Raw genomic sequence first — 13,343 nt, 5'->3', positions numbered from 1 at the left:
TGAAAAATAAAACCTCTTCCTCTGTCTTCAGTCCCACAGAATAGTGAGAAGCTGCAGGAGAGCCCATGCATTTTTGCGTTGACGCCGAGACAAGTGGAACTGATCAGAAACTCCAGGTACATTTACCTCACTCATCATTTTCCTGACTACATTTAGGGTTCTCTTCTTGACTTCTACCCGAGTCATTTAATTCCACAGCACTATGAGAAGTAAATTAGAAAATACTGGACTATTTTATGTTGTTTCAGGACTACCTACCTCATAAGGCAGTGATTTCTAGATGTTATTAAATATGACCCAAGAACTTCCTGGAGTACCTCTGTCCCATTTCGTAACTGTTAGTAAAGCTTTAGCATTGATGTTGGAAAAGGGAAAAGTCACAGATTTATGAAGCTGGAAGGGATCTCAGAATTAACCTAATGGAATCCCTCCCCACACACACATAATATTACAGAGAAGAGACTGAGGCCCAGAGAAGGTGAGCACTTTTGACAAGGTAGTAAGCGGCAGGGCCAGGGATTCGAATGCAGTTTAGTGCGGTTGACCTGTGGTCACTCTTTCAGAAGCACATATAAGAATAACATCTGACATTTTTGTGACTTTAGCCTTATAAAGCACTTGCCTTATAGCTGTGAAGTCAGTAATACAGATATTACTGTCTTCATTTACAAGTGAAGAAATTAAAGCTCACGGTGGTAAAGTTACTTGCCCAGAGTCACAAAACTAGTAAGCATCAGAGCCATGAGAGAAGCTTAACTCTTACCTCCAAAAACAGCACTCTTTCGTTTAAACTGCAGAAGCTAATTAGAGGGTAGTCTTCAGATTAGAGCCAATTGTTGTTAGTAGAATTCTAGCTGAAAAGCACCTTGGGGATATCTAGTTCAATCCCTTTAACCTATAAAAGAGGAAACTGAGGTCCACAGAGGGGGAAATCACATTGGTGCTACAGCAGAGCTGGGATTGTAATCCGGGTTTTCTGATTAGAAATCCAACAATGTTTCCACTACAATTTACTTTCTCTTGTGACCTAGTCACAAAAGGGATTGGCTCTACCTGAGGGACAATTGAGTAGCTGGGTGTAAAGCCCAGAATGATAAACTCCATTCCCAGGAAATTTGGTATCTGAATGCACTGTGCTGTAGCATTAATACTTTTGAACTGAATCCTAAGCCTCACTGTAGCATCTCTCAGTGCTATCTTTTTTAAAACAAAGGTGTATTTACTGAGAAGATACACCAAAAATAGAAGTACAAATAATTTCTCCCAACACCCGAAGGAACACTCTCCTCACAGTACATCCTAATAACTATCACCCTTCTGCATGCTTTGTCTTCACCAAAACATGGCCTGGACTCTAGGCTCTTAGTTTCAGAATAGTGATGTTTCAGAAGTAAAGCAGAAATGACTGCTTTCCTGTACTCTTCTGGGATGCCAGGCTAAGTTCTGTAGGCTAGTGTTTGCATTATAGGTATGTGTCTTTTTCTCCTGTATTTCTCCAAATGATCTGGCCAGCCTCACTGTGAGACATGGTGCTTTTTGGTATCAGATCAGTGTGCCGTGCCCTGTGTGGTAGGAACTGGAGCCAGACTCAGGAGATCATCTTGCTTGTGGTGTTTGCCTTATGATTTCCAAAACAGCTTTTGGGGACAGATTTAGATGGTTCCTTCACTGAATCCAAATTCTTTCCTTATCTTTCCATCCTAAAAGCTACTCATGCTACAGTGGGCTTAGTTTAATTTTTTTCTCTACTCCTCCCTCTGATACTACTTAAAAAAAAAAAAACAACAGCAGGGGCAGCTAGGTGGCACAGTGGATAGAGCACCATCCCTGGATTCAGGAGGACCTGAGTTCAAATCCAACCTCAGACACTTGACACTTAGACCTATGTGACCTTGGGCAAGTCATTTAACCCCAATTGCCTTGCCTTTCCTCCCTCCCCCCCAAAAAAAAACAACAGCAAAGGTTGAAATGGCCAAACAACGGCTGCAGGAAGACCCATCTTATTCATAAAATATTAGAACTGGAACAGACTTTAGAAACACCCTAATCTAACGCTATTTTGAAGGGAAAAAATCCCTTATTTAACTGATATACTGTTTTCCTTGGTTGTCCAGTTATGTACTGTACCATGTAGCTTTCCCTTGGTCATATGCTCAGCCTGTTGGGGGAGGCTCACAGTTTCTTAGAGTAGGAAGGTCCCTCAGAGACTACTGATCTGTTCCTGACCAAGTAGTCTCATGGACCATATTACTTAAAGATTCTTCTAGCTCTTGCTTAGAGTTTGGCCAATGTCTATCCAGGATGCTGTTCCTTAAATGTTTTTGAAAATTTTTCTCCTACGATTGGAAATATCACTAGGAAAGAAGCAGAAAAACAAATTGGCAAGATAATTAGTGAATTTTGAGTTAAGGGACATCTAATAACAAAGTAGAATGTACCCAGTAATCAGGGGCTGCAAAATTAAGGAAAGGAAAATATGGAATTGAGATTTCTCCAGACCAAGGTTCCCCAACTCTTAATCTTTGAGGTTGACTTTTCTTGCCTCCTTTTTACTTCTTTTGGGGGATTGATAATCTTTTGCTGCTTTTAAAGGCACGGTAATCTGTTGCCCTTTGGCTCTACTCAGAATCCCTGTAATTCAGAGCCATGGACAGTCTAGGCAGAAGCTTGCTTCTATGACTGCCACCCTTTCTTCTTACTCATCTCTGTCAGCTTCATCCCTCCAGTGTCCTTGCTTTACTCTTCCCTACCCTTTCATTGGTCCACCTTGGACCTTTTTATGTCAATAAACTGACCTTCCTGTTCTCCCCCACTCCACCCTCCCAAAAAATGCTTTGTACAGGTTTTCTTTTTTCTTGTATGTTTACTTGTTTCTCCCAATAGATTGTAAGCTCATTGAAGGCAGAAACTTTTATTTTGTATTTATTTGTAGTCCAATGACAGGCATTCAGCAGATATTACTTAGATACTTAGGGATTGGACCGACTTGATCTGGTTATAGCACAAAGGAAGATTTGTGTGAAAACCACTCATTAAAAGAGCTCTACACATTTGACCACTAAGTGAAGGATGGGGTGGTGACCCTGAGCTCGTGCTCTGTCTCATTTGGGGGAAGGGAAAAGTAGATGCTGTTATTGAAAAGATTTGGAGCCCTGCCCTAGAGGAGGAGCTAGACAGGAGAGAGCTTGGACTATACATTATGCCATTATCTAACTGGAAAACTGCTACCACTTTGTGCTTCAGTTTTTTTATCTTTAAAATGACCATGTCAGTCGGGTTGGGAAGAGCACCATACTATTACTCTGGTTCCATTGGTGCTTTCAGACCCAGCTGGGCCAGAGATTTAATGACTTCACGCATTGTGGGTTTATTTAAACTGTTTATGTCTGCCTCATGCATGGATTCTGGCATTGTGATATTGTAGTATGAGTTTTTTGGTATTTTGCTAAAGATTTTGTATAATCACCTTGAGCCCTTTGGAAGAAGGCTACTATCTAGATTACAAGGTAAAATGAGAAGAAGAATAATATCGTCAATGTTGGATATAGTATTGATGTCCTGGAATGTTCTTTACCTTATTAGCTTCTTTCTTTTTCATTGGATTTACTTTGCCAGGGAATTGCAGCCTGGAGTGAAATCAGTTCAAGTGGTACTAAGGTAAGTAAGTTCTGTGGATCTGTTGAAGTCCAAAAGACATACAAGGAGAAGAGACTCTTAGGGAAATCAAGAAAGAACTTTGCAGTGACCCCAGAAAGTTCTTTTGTGTTAAAGCAGTGCAGGAGAGAAAGCTTTTGCTATCTGCAGTGTGTCTGCCTTTTGCCTACTAACAATATATTACTGTCGGTTCAGAATAGCTAGGTTTGCCTAAGCCTGTGTTTCAGGAGTAGATGAGAAGTGGGGAGCAGGTAGTGTGTGCTGGATTCTGATCTCAGAACAGAACTGGAGTCTCAGTAAGGGTGGGAGGGTATCTGTGGGGGAGTGAAGCATCACACAGTCCTTCCTTCTGTTGCAGAATCTGTTACACAGACACTAGCTGCCCCCAGGAGGATCAGTACCCTCCTAATATTGCAGTGAAAGTCAACCACAGCTACTGCTCAGTCCCGGTAAGTCAGCCCAGCCTCACAGTATCACTCATTTAGTTGGATATTTGTTAAGGAGCCAAGCATGCTACTGGAAAGTATTGTTAATAGAGATGGGCTGGAAGGGAAGGGGAGGAGTGGAGTAGATCTAATATTTAAACTTTATCATAAAACATTTCTGTCCGGGTGATGATTTGGATTTTTTTTTTAAATGAAGTACATTTTCTTTCCTTCTCCTGGGCAAAATAAAGACAATTTTCTGATTTCAGGGCTACTATCCATCAAATAAACCTGGAGTGGAGCCAAAAAGGCCCTGTCGTCCCATTAATCTTACACACCTCATGTACCTGTCTTCAGCAACAAACCGAATCACTGTCACCTGGGGGAATTATGGAAAGGTGAGTAATATGACCAGTGGCAAGGCTGGACCACTGAAGACTCCTCGTTCCGTTTGCTGACTCCTTGTCTCTCTTTCCAGAGTTACTCAGTGGGTTTATACTTAGTACGGCAGCTGACCTCATCAGAACTGCTGCAGAGGTTGAAAACTATCGGAATCAAACATCCGGAGCTCTGCAAAGCACTTGGTAAGCAATTGAGCTTATTCCTGACAGGGAACTGGGAAATGAGTGAGGAGTCTGATGTTACATGTGTCGTTATATGGCTCCCCTGCGCTTACATTTGATCTCCTACCCTGGGAGCTCTGGAACCATCACACCTCCAAAGTCGGTCTTACTGCTGGTAGTATTGTGCCTATGACACCAAGTAAATGAAGCATTGGAAATAAAGTGGGAAAACCCTAGACTTGGAGTCAGGAGACCTCATAGGCCTGACTTTTGTGACCTTGGGTGAGTCTTTCCCCTCTTTGGGCCTCAGTTTTCTGATTTGTAAAATGAGAGGGTTGGACTATAATCTCTGTGGTCCTCACTTCCTCCTCTACTGTCGTCTCTGAGTCTAGGATACCATTCTCTTTTCCTGTTAATTTACTGTGCTCACCAGAAACAAGCAAGTGGTTTTTCTTTTGAGGCTTTTATTGATGGAGTGGACCAAGTGTAGTAGCATATAACACTTCTTGCTAACCCTGTGATTGAAATTCCTTTTTGAGTTTAATTTTAAGTATGTGAACAAAATGAAGAGCCCTGCAAATATGATTCCTGATCTGGTGATTTTAAAATTAAAGTTAGAATTCCCACTTTCAATTCTCATGGGAATTTCTTGGAAATCCCTTTAACTGCCCAGTGTTATAAGGAAAATGAAACTTTGCTATTTTAGAATTGTGGAAGCCTTAGATGACCTCTGAGATTCTTTTTAACATACTGAGACTATGAGGTTGTGATCATCCAGACAGGGTGGAATTGAAATTTATCTTTGTGCAGTCTGTCAGGGGGAAACAAATTTTTTGAGGAAATAGTGTAAATGAAATTTCATAGGGACTGTCTTTTTTAAGGTGCAGCTAGGTAGCTCAGTAGATACAGTGCTAGGTCTGGAGTCAGAAAGACTCGTCTTCCTGAGTTCAAATCTGGTCTCAGCTATTTAATTAGCTGTGTGACCCTGAACAAGTCACTTAACACTATTTGCTTCAGATTCCTAAGTATCTGCCAAGAAAACCCCAAATGGGGTCATGAAGAATCACACATGACTGAAAAAACCACTGAACAACAAATCTTTTCTAAAGAGGAAAATAAACCAGTTAAAGGTACATCAACAGCATATAAAGAGTGTGCTGGTTACACATCATTTTTCATTAAAACAAACCCTAAGGGCCTCTCCTAGCATCCATGTAATTTAATATTTGTACCACAAAGTAATAAAACCTCTGTCTCTTTGCTAACGTTTTACGTAACTCAGGGCAGCCCTCGTCCTATCCCTTCCAACATTACTTCCCAGTTATTGAAGATTGACTCAATTTGTGAAACAACCCAGGCTCCTTAGGGGGAAGGCATTTCACAAACAGTAGTCTTGGGTGAAGACTACTGTGATACTAACCGGCTGTGTGACTTTGGACAAGTCACTTCTGCTCTATCTCAGTTTCCTCATTGAAATAAAGGGTTTGGACTAAAGTAACCATAATGTCTAAAATTTGGCAATGGTTTTCCTAAAATTGTGCCTACAAAATAATATGGCTTATGGTAAACAAACATGCCGGCTCCTGTACATCCCAATGAGAGTTGCCTCCAAGGGTGCTGCCATTTTCCAGAACTTTCTGTAAACTTACCAGAAGAACAAATTTAGAACTTGCAATAGAAATGTAGAACTTGGTCTCAGCAATTCAGTTCACCCACTTGAGACAAAATCTTGGATCAGAGGATTTTAAAGTGGAAAGGGATGTTAGAGATCATTTAGTTAACCCTGTCCTTTTATAATTGAAGAAACTGAGGGGTAGTGAATTGCCAGAGGTCACACAAGTGGCAGGTGTCAGAAACAGGTTTAAAATCAGGGTCTCCTAATGCCGGGGCATGCACTCCTCTAGGACACCTTGCTGCCTTTTGTTTTTTTATAGATCCAGAAACTGAGAGACCTCCCTGAGAGCAGGGTCTGTGTTTCCTCTCTTTATAAACCAAGTACCTGGCCTAGTGCCTTATGTATCAGTGCCTAGTGTTTATATTTTGAATGAAGAGAAAGAAATTGAGTCACTGAGGAATGCACAAGTAGTGATGGACCCAAGATTAGAACCCAGGTCTCTTGACTCCTAGTCAAGTATTTTTTCAATTTCCAAACAAAGCAGAGCTGCAGTGCTAAATTCAAGTTAGCAAGCCTTTGACTTTGGGATCAAATTGGAAGGGAGACAATAGCAAAGCCATCTTATGTCATTTTTCAATACTGTCCTTGAAGACTTCCTAGGATGGAAATTCCATAGCCTCCACTAAAAAGTTTCCATGAGCCCACAGGATGTCTTCTAAAATAAACTACACTCATCTAGAACACTATACCTAAAACTAAGCTGTCAGCCCAAACTCCAGATCTCAGAGGTAACAGTGATACTCCCATATTTCTCTCTTTATCTGCTCATTTGTTCCCTCCCTTTTCTCCTCCCCCAAGCATTGACCATTGCCATCTCAAGACCTGCCCATGTTGTGGTGTCTAGGGCACTGCGGTGAGTTCTTCAACATGAGGGAGATTAATCTTGCGTACTAGTTCCAGGTTTGGTGGGGCCTTTGCAGTTGGTTTCATATTTAAAAAGACCTATGGGAGGAAGTGCATTATCTTCTTTTCTTTGGCCTTGAGCATTGTATGACAAGCAGATGGCACAGATTGCTTGCTCTGTGAAATCTATAGCAATTGTAGGCCCATGGCTCTTTGAAGAACAGGAGGCAGCATGATATGTGGAGGGAGGATTGCTGACCTCAGAACTGCTTAATGATGATAACCCTGGAGTTCTAGCTCTGTCACAGGTGTGACACAAGTAACTCCATCTCTGTGAGCCTCAATTTCTTCTTCAACATGAAGGGTTTGGACAAGATAATCCTCAAGATGCTTTCCTGCCTTAACATGTTATCTCCATAAGCTCTTCCTGATCAGCTTCTTTGCATGTGACAAAAGCCCACCTTTCCAGTCCACCTTGTTAGCAACTAAGAAAGGAAACTGGCTGCCACCCAAATCAAGCTGTTTCTGGCCAGTTAGCATTGGCCAAGAGAGTTAGGAGATGCCACTTAGCCTGTCCTGTGGGACAGAAGGTAGGGTGGGGAGGATTCATTGACTAGTGACAAGTGAACTGAGGAGTTAGCTTGCTGTACCCTAGGAAGAGGACTGACTTTAGAGTAAGGAGGTGTGAGTCTGAACCCCACCTATGTTGTTACTACCCCTATGACCTGGGACAATTCGCTTCACCTCTTAGGGCCTCCATTTCCTTAACCGTGTAAAATGAGAGGGTTGGACTTTAGTGACCTCTAAATTAGGAAGGTCCTCCTTGGGAACCCAGTACTGCATCGTAAATTGTAGGAGACTGTTATCTAGTAGTTTAAGGTTTACGAAGCTATTATGCTGTGTTTTTTACTAGATTGAAGAAGTTTAGGGCTGTGGACCTTTACAGTTTTTCCTAAACCTTAATTTCCTTCCACAGACCTAACCAAGTTTTTATGCCTGAATTCCAGTGCTGTTCCACCCTAGCAATCAGGATGTTTTTCCTTTTTGCGATAGCAGGAATTCTCTGGCCATAGTGGCTACAGTTTTCTGGTTTTTAATTTTTATTTCTTTTCTTATTTTTTGCCTTTTGGAGGGCAATTGGGGTTAAGTGACTTGCCCAAGGTCACACAGCTAGTTTTTGTGTTAAGTGTCTGAGGCTGGATTTGAATTCCTGATTCCAGGGCTGGTGCTCTATTCATTGCACCACTTAGCTGCCCCAGCTACAGTTTTCTTATCTGTAAAAACAAGGGGATGGGACTAGATGATCCCTAGCATCGTTTTCAACTCTAAAGCCCAAGACATCTCCTTCTTTATCTGTCCTTTGTCTTCAGCCACAGTCTTACATTGGGTGAGCTCAGGGTTACTTAGAAAAGAGTATACCTTCTAAAATACTTTCCCCATCTATATCCTCATTATTTACCATTCTTTTAATTTCCAAAGAGCTTTTCATTCCACAGTGCAATATGATACTAAAAATGCAAATATTCCAGGGTAATATAACAAGACTTGAGTTAAATCTCAGTGTAAATTTACATCAGTCTTTTCCTAAGAACAGGTTTGCCGGGGGAGTAGAAGACACTTAAAATAGGTAAGGACGCTGAGTGTCTGAGGAAGTCAGAGGGAGAAAAGCCAAGAGCAGGAGTTTTCTTGGAGACCCCGCCTGGGTCTGGCCACAGTGCAGTGGACTCCTGGCTGAATCCCAGCGAGTATTTAGAGAAACACCTGAGCGAGGAGAAACATTATAGAGCACATTCTACCCAGTACAGGAATCCCTTCTATAGGATTGCTGGCAGGTAAACAGTTACAAAGATAGGCAGCTCATTACCCATCAAACACAGTCCAATTGTTGGACAGCTTTGATTGTTAGAAAGTTCTTTGTACAGAGGCACTTTTTTTCAAACTAAATTTTTTTTTATAACGATCCACTTTTTCTCCCTTTTCCCTATTCCTTCCTCCTTCCCTCCATATTGAGAAAGAAAGAAATCTGTATAGTCAGAGAAAATCTTGCATTGACCATGTCCAGAAATTATATGCCTCAGTCTGCCCTCAGTTCATCATCATCTCTCTTTCTGGAGATGGGTAGCATGTCTCATAAGCTCACCAGAATTGTTGGTCATTGGGTTGATCAGAGTTCTTAGGTCTTTCAGAGATGTTTGTCTCTACAGTGTTGTTGTATTTTTTTTTTTGTTTTGTCTATTTCACCCTGCCATCAGTTCATACAAGTCTTCCCAGGTTTCTCTGAAACTATCCCTTTCATCATTTCTTATAACACAATAGTATTCCATCATATTCATTCACCATGACTCATTCCCTAGTTGATGAGCACTCCCTCAATTTCCAGTTCTTTGTCCCTGCAAAAATAGTGACTACAAGTATTTTCAAAAATGTGGATTCCCTTCCTCTTTCTTTGATCTCTGAGATATAAACCTACTAGTAGTATCACTGGACCAAAGGGGTCTGCGTAGTTTAATAGTTTTGGGGGGCATAATTGCAAATTGCTTTCCAGAATGGTTGAACCAGTTCACAGTTTCACGAGTAGTGCTTTAATATACCTGTTTTTCCACAGCATTTGTCATTTTCCTTTTTTTGTCAGCTTTGATAATCTGAAGGGTATGAGGTGGAAACTCAGAATGGTTCAAATTTGCATTTCTCTAATTAGTATTTTTTCATATATCTGTTGATAACTTGGATTTCTTCCTCTGCCTGTTCATTTCCTTTGACTAATTGGGGAATGGCTCTTATTCTTATATTTGAATCAGTTCCCTATATATAGTTTAGAAATCAGACCTTTTTCAGAGCAGCAAAGATTTTTCCCCCCATTTGCCTCTTTTCTAATTTTAGCTGCATTGGTTTTGTTTCTGCAAAAACTTAAAAATTTGATATAAATTACCATTTTACTTTCTATAATCGTTTCTGTCTTTTGTTTTGCTATCAACTTCTCCCCTATCCAGAGATGTGAAAGATAATTTCTTCCTTCCTTCGTTACTCCTCCAATTGATTTATGATGTCTCTGTGTCTTGGTTATATACCCATTTTGAGCTTATCTTGGTATATATTCCATGTGAGATGTTGGGTCTATACCTAGAATTTGCCAGACTGCTTTCCAGTTTTCCTACCAGTTTTGGTACAGTTTTCCTAAAAGTTCTTGTCATTTAGTGAGCAATCTTGCCTCAGTAGCTGAGATCTTTGTATTTCTCAAACACTGAAGCCACTGTCCTTGTTTGCTTCTCTGTGTGATATAACTAATCTGTTCTACTCACAACCTAAGAAATTTACTTGGATTCACTTCCTTCCCTTTGATCCTCATTATACTCTCTGAGATGGCACCATATGAGTCTGTTCTTTCTTTCATATTGCAGCCCTTTAGACAGCTATCATTTCTTGGCTAAATTTTCTTCAGGTTCATCTATAAAAATAGATGTCAATCGTTCTTATATGGAATTTTCTCTCATTCAGAAGCCTCAAAACTTAGCTTTCCCAAACTCCCTAATTATGTTTATGTAATTGACATCCTAGTCTTTTGGACAGCATAAGATGGTATGGCATTCCCCATTAGCTAAATTTAATACCTCCTCTACCAGGGTGCTATAATGGAAAGAGCATTGACCTTGAAGTCAAGAGACCTAGGTTTCAGACCTTGATTCTTTTGAAACAACAGCAATAATAACAACTCAGCAAGCATTTATATAACATCCTTCTATATGCTACCTGTGAGGTAGGGGCTGTTATTATCATCTTCATTTTACAGATGAGAAAACTGATATTGAGAGGTTCTGTGATTTGCCCCAGGTCATATATATGGTCATATAGCCTGTGGACTTGAACTTGGGTATTTCTGCCTCCAGGCTCAGCACTCTCATTCATATCTCTGAATTGGGGATAAATAATACTTGAACCATCCACCTCACCCTGGTGGTTGTAAGGATCCACTAAGGTCCGATGTAGCAAGAATCCTAAATGATAGTCATAGTGCACACAGGCTCAGAGGTACATTCCAGCCCAGTGGCTTACAAGGTCCCCTTGACCTTGCTATGGTTTCTGCAAATTATGCAAATGGCGGCCCCACTGAGTGCTGGAATGTTGGAGGTGGGAGGGGTCATGACCCCAAGCTGCCCTCCAGTGGACAGACTCTCAGCAACCCTGGGGTTTTTGTATTTGTTTTTGTTTTTCAGAATAACAGCAGTTACGGTGTATCTAAATAGTAGTTTATATTTATATGTACTCTTATTTAACTCCTACAACCCCTCTAAGGCCCAAATAGCTCAAGTAATTGTATTCTCATTGTATAGCTGAGGAAGGTGAGGTTGTGACTTGCCAGATACCACATAGCTAATAATGAGAGAACCAGTTTTTGAACTCAAGATTCCAACTCTTGCTGCATGGTATTGAAGTGTCAGGCTATATAAATTATGCTGTTTATTATTAAAATATACTTAGTACATAAGTCTTTGAACTATAAAATATAGGTAATTGATTATTTTACTGTTTACATGTTATGCAAATAATATTAATGACGGTTTTTTAAAATGCTTTTTGTCTGGTTGTCTTTTGACAGTCAGAGAGAAGCATTTAAATAGTAGTGTGCTCTGATAGAAGCTTTTATCATCTACCATTGAATCCTTGGTGATCAAACACTTTGAGACCTCATACTTTTCTCCTTAATCAGATCTTCTACTGGGATTTGCCCAAGTCATCTCTCCCTTTACCAACCTCTTAAGAAGTATCAGAGAACAGTGGCAAAGCTAGCAGTTATTTATTCAGCTCTGAGGGAAAACTGAGTAATTAGTTCCTAAAGCTTAGTGAATAGACCTTTCTGTGGTAAAAGTGTCAGAAGCATAATTGGATCCCTTCCTTATTGTCCCTACCCTTAAGAAGCTTACAATGTCTTATTTGCTTATGTTATTTCCCTTAACATGAAGTACAATGGGTAGCACATGGTAGAGGCTTAATAATGAATGAATTGTAGCCCAACTTCTAGAATGCCTCTAGAAATATACAGAATTTATATAATGAATTGGTTACGTTCATAAGTAGATGTTAGCTTGTTCCCCAGCAGATAGTTTTTGAAAGAGAAAACAAAAATTATAGATAATCAATTAAAAAATTGTTCAAGCTCAGAGAAATGCAAAATAAAATATCCTTGAAGTACTGTGTACCAATCTGGAATTACACAATGAGTTACAAAATTAATCATAACCTTTGACCCAACAATCTTGCTGTTATATCCAAAAGATGTTATTGGGGGCAGGGAGGGGGGGAAACAACTATCCATAAAAATATTCATAGCTGCTTTTCTATATAATGGTAAAATACTATAAACCTCTCATGTGTCCAACAGTGAATAAATTGTTAATGTAATGGCTTGTTACTGCATTGTTTAAAATGACAGATGTAAGAAATGAAATATGAAAAGACTTGCATTGTGTCACAAAGTGATAAGAACAGAATTTGAAGAAATCAACGCATTTACTACTGTTAAAAACAGCATTAGGAGGGAGTACAGCGTTAAAGGGTGGTGGTTGGTTTTTATTTTGTTTTCTATTGAAGTCTTTATTTTTCAGGAAAATTTTTAACATGTGATTTTTGTTTAGTTACATAATTCAGACCAGTTACCTGAACTATTTGGATACTTCCTGATTTTAAATCTGTTTTTTGTTTAATTTCAATAATTGCTTTAATTCTTTTCACTTCCTTTGTACGTACACATTGTTGCCACACATAATAAAAATATTTTAAAAGAGTGCTTCTAGAAAATGATTTTCTTTTCAGCTTAACTTTCCAGGCTTTGTAGGCATGTTTAGATTTTGACAATACCGCAGCTTCCAAATGACTGAGGTATTTTCCTTTTCCTATATCCCTTCTTTTCTTCCTACCTTTCACAAAGGTGGGCCATCAGAGCGTATAGGAAACTCACATTTGCTTCTTCTCCTTAGGTGTTGTCATATACTCCAGGCCTATTTTGTGTGTTCTACTCATAATAGAGTTTTTAAAATTCTCATTTATACTTAATTCTGCTTGAAGATCACAAGTTGTATTAGATCTGAGCTGCCCACTGGGCAAACTTGTTGCCTGGGTATCTCTCAGGGTCCAGTACAACTTGGGATACTAACAGAAGCCATTCTGACACTTGTCTGAGTCTCACCT

The 13,343-nt window shown here is 39.9% G+C and overlaps 1 protein-coding gene across 2 annotated transcripts in view; it reads left to right on the top strand.

The window, feature by feature from the left end:
- PIAS4 (protein inhibitor of activated STAT 4) overlaps positions 1-13,343 on the top strand; it is a 162,164-nt gene that overhangs the window by 128,123 nt on the left and 20,698 nt on the right. For both annotated transcript variants that reach the window (XM_069086832.1, XM_069086831.1), the window contains 5 exons: positions 32-116; positions 3,616-3,657; positions 4,013-4,103; positions 4,349-4,477; positions 4,558-4,663. In XM_069086832.1, coding sequence (XP_068942933.1) covers positions 32-116; positions 3,616-3,657; positions 4,013-4,103; positions 4,349-4,477; positions 4,558-4,663 — 453 coding nt within the window. The remainder of the gene's footprint in view (positions 1-31; positions 117-3,615; positions 3,658-4,012; positions 4,104-4,348; positions 4,478-4,557; positions 4,664-13,343) is intronic.

This window comes from Petaurus breviceps, unplaced genomic scaffold (assembly GCF_028583685.1).
Source record: "Petaurus breviceps papuanus isolate PSGF00001 unplaced genomic scaffold, PetGlider_PUasm1.0 180, whole genome shotgun sequence".
Classification (NCBI taxonomy): domain Eukaryota; kingdom Metazoa; phylum Chordata; class Mammalia; order Diprotodontia; family Petauridae; genus Petaurus; species Petaurus breviceps.
The sequence above is the reverse complement of the archived record's forward strand: the minus strand, read 5'-3'. Positions and strand labels throughout refer to the sequence as shown.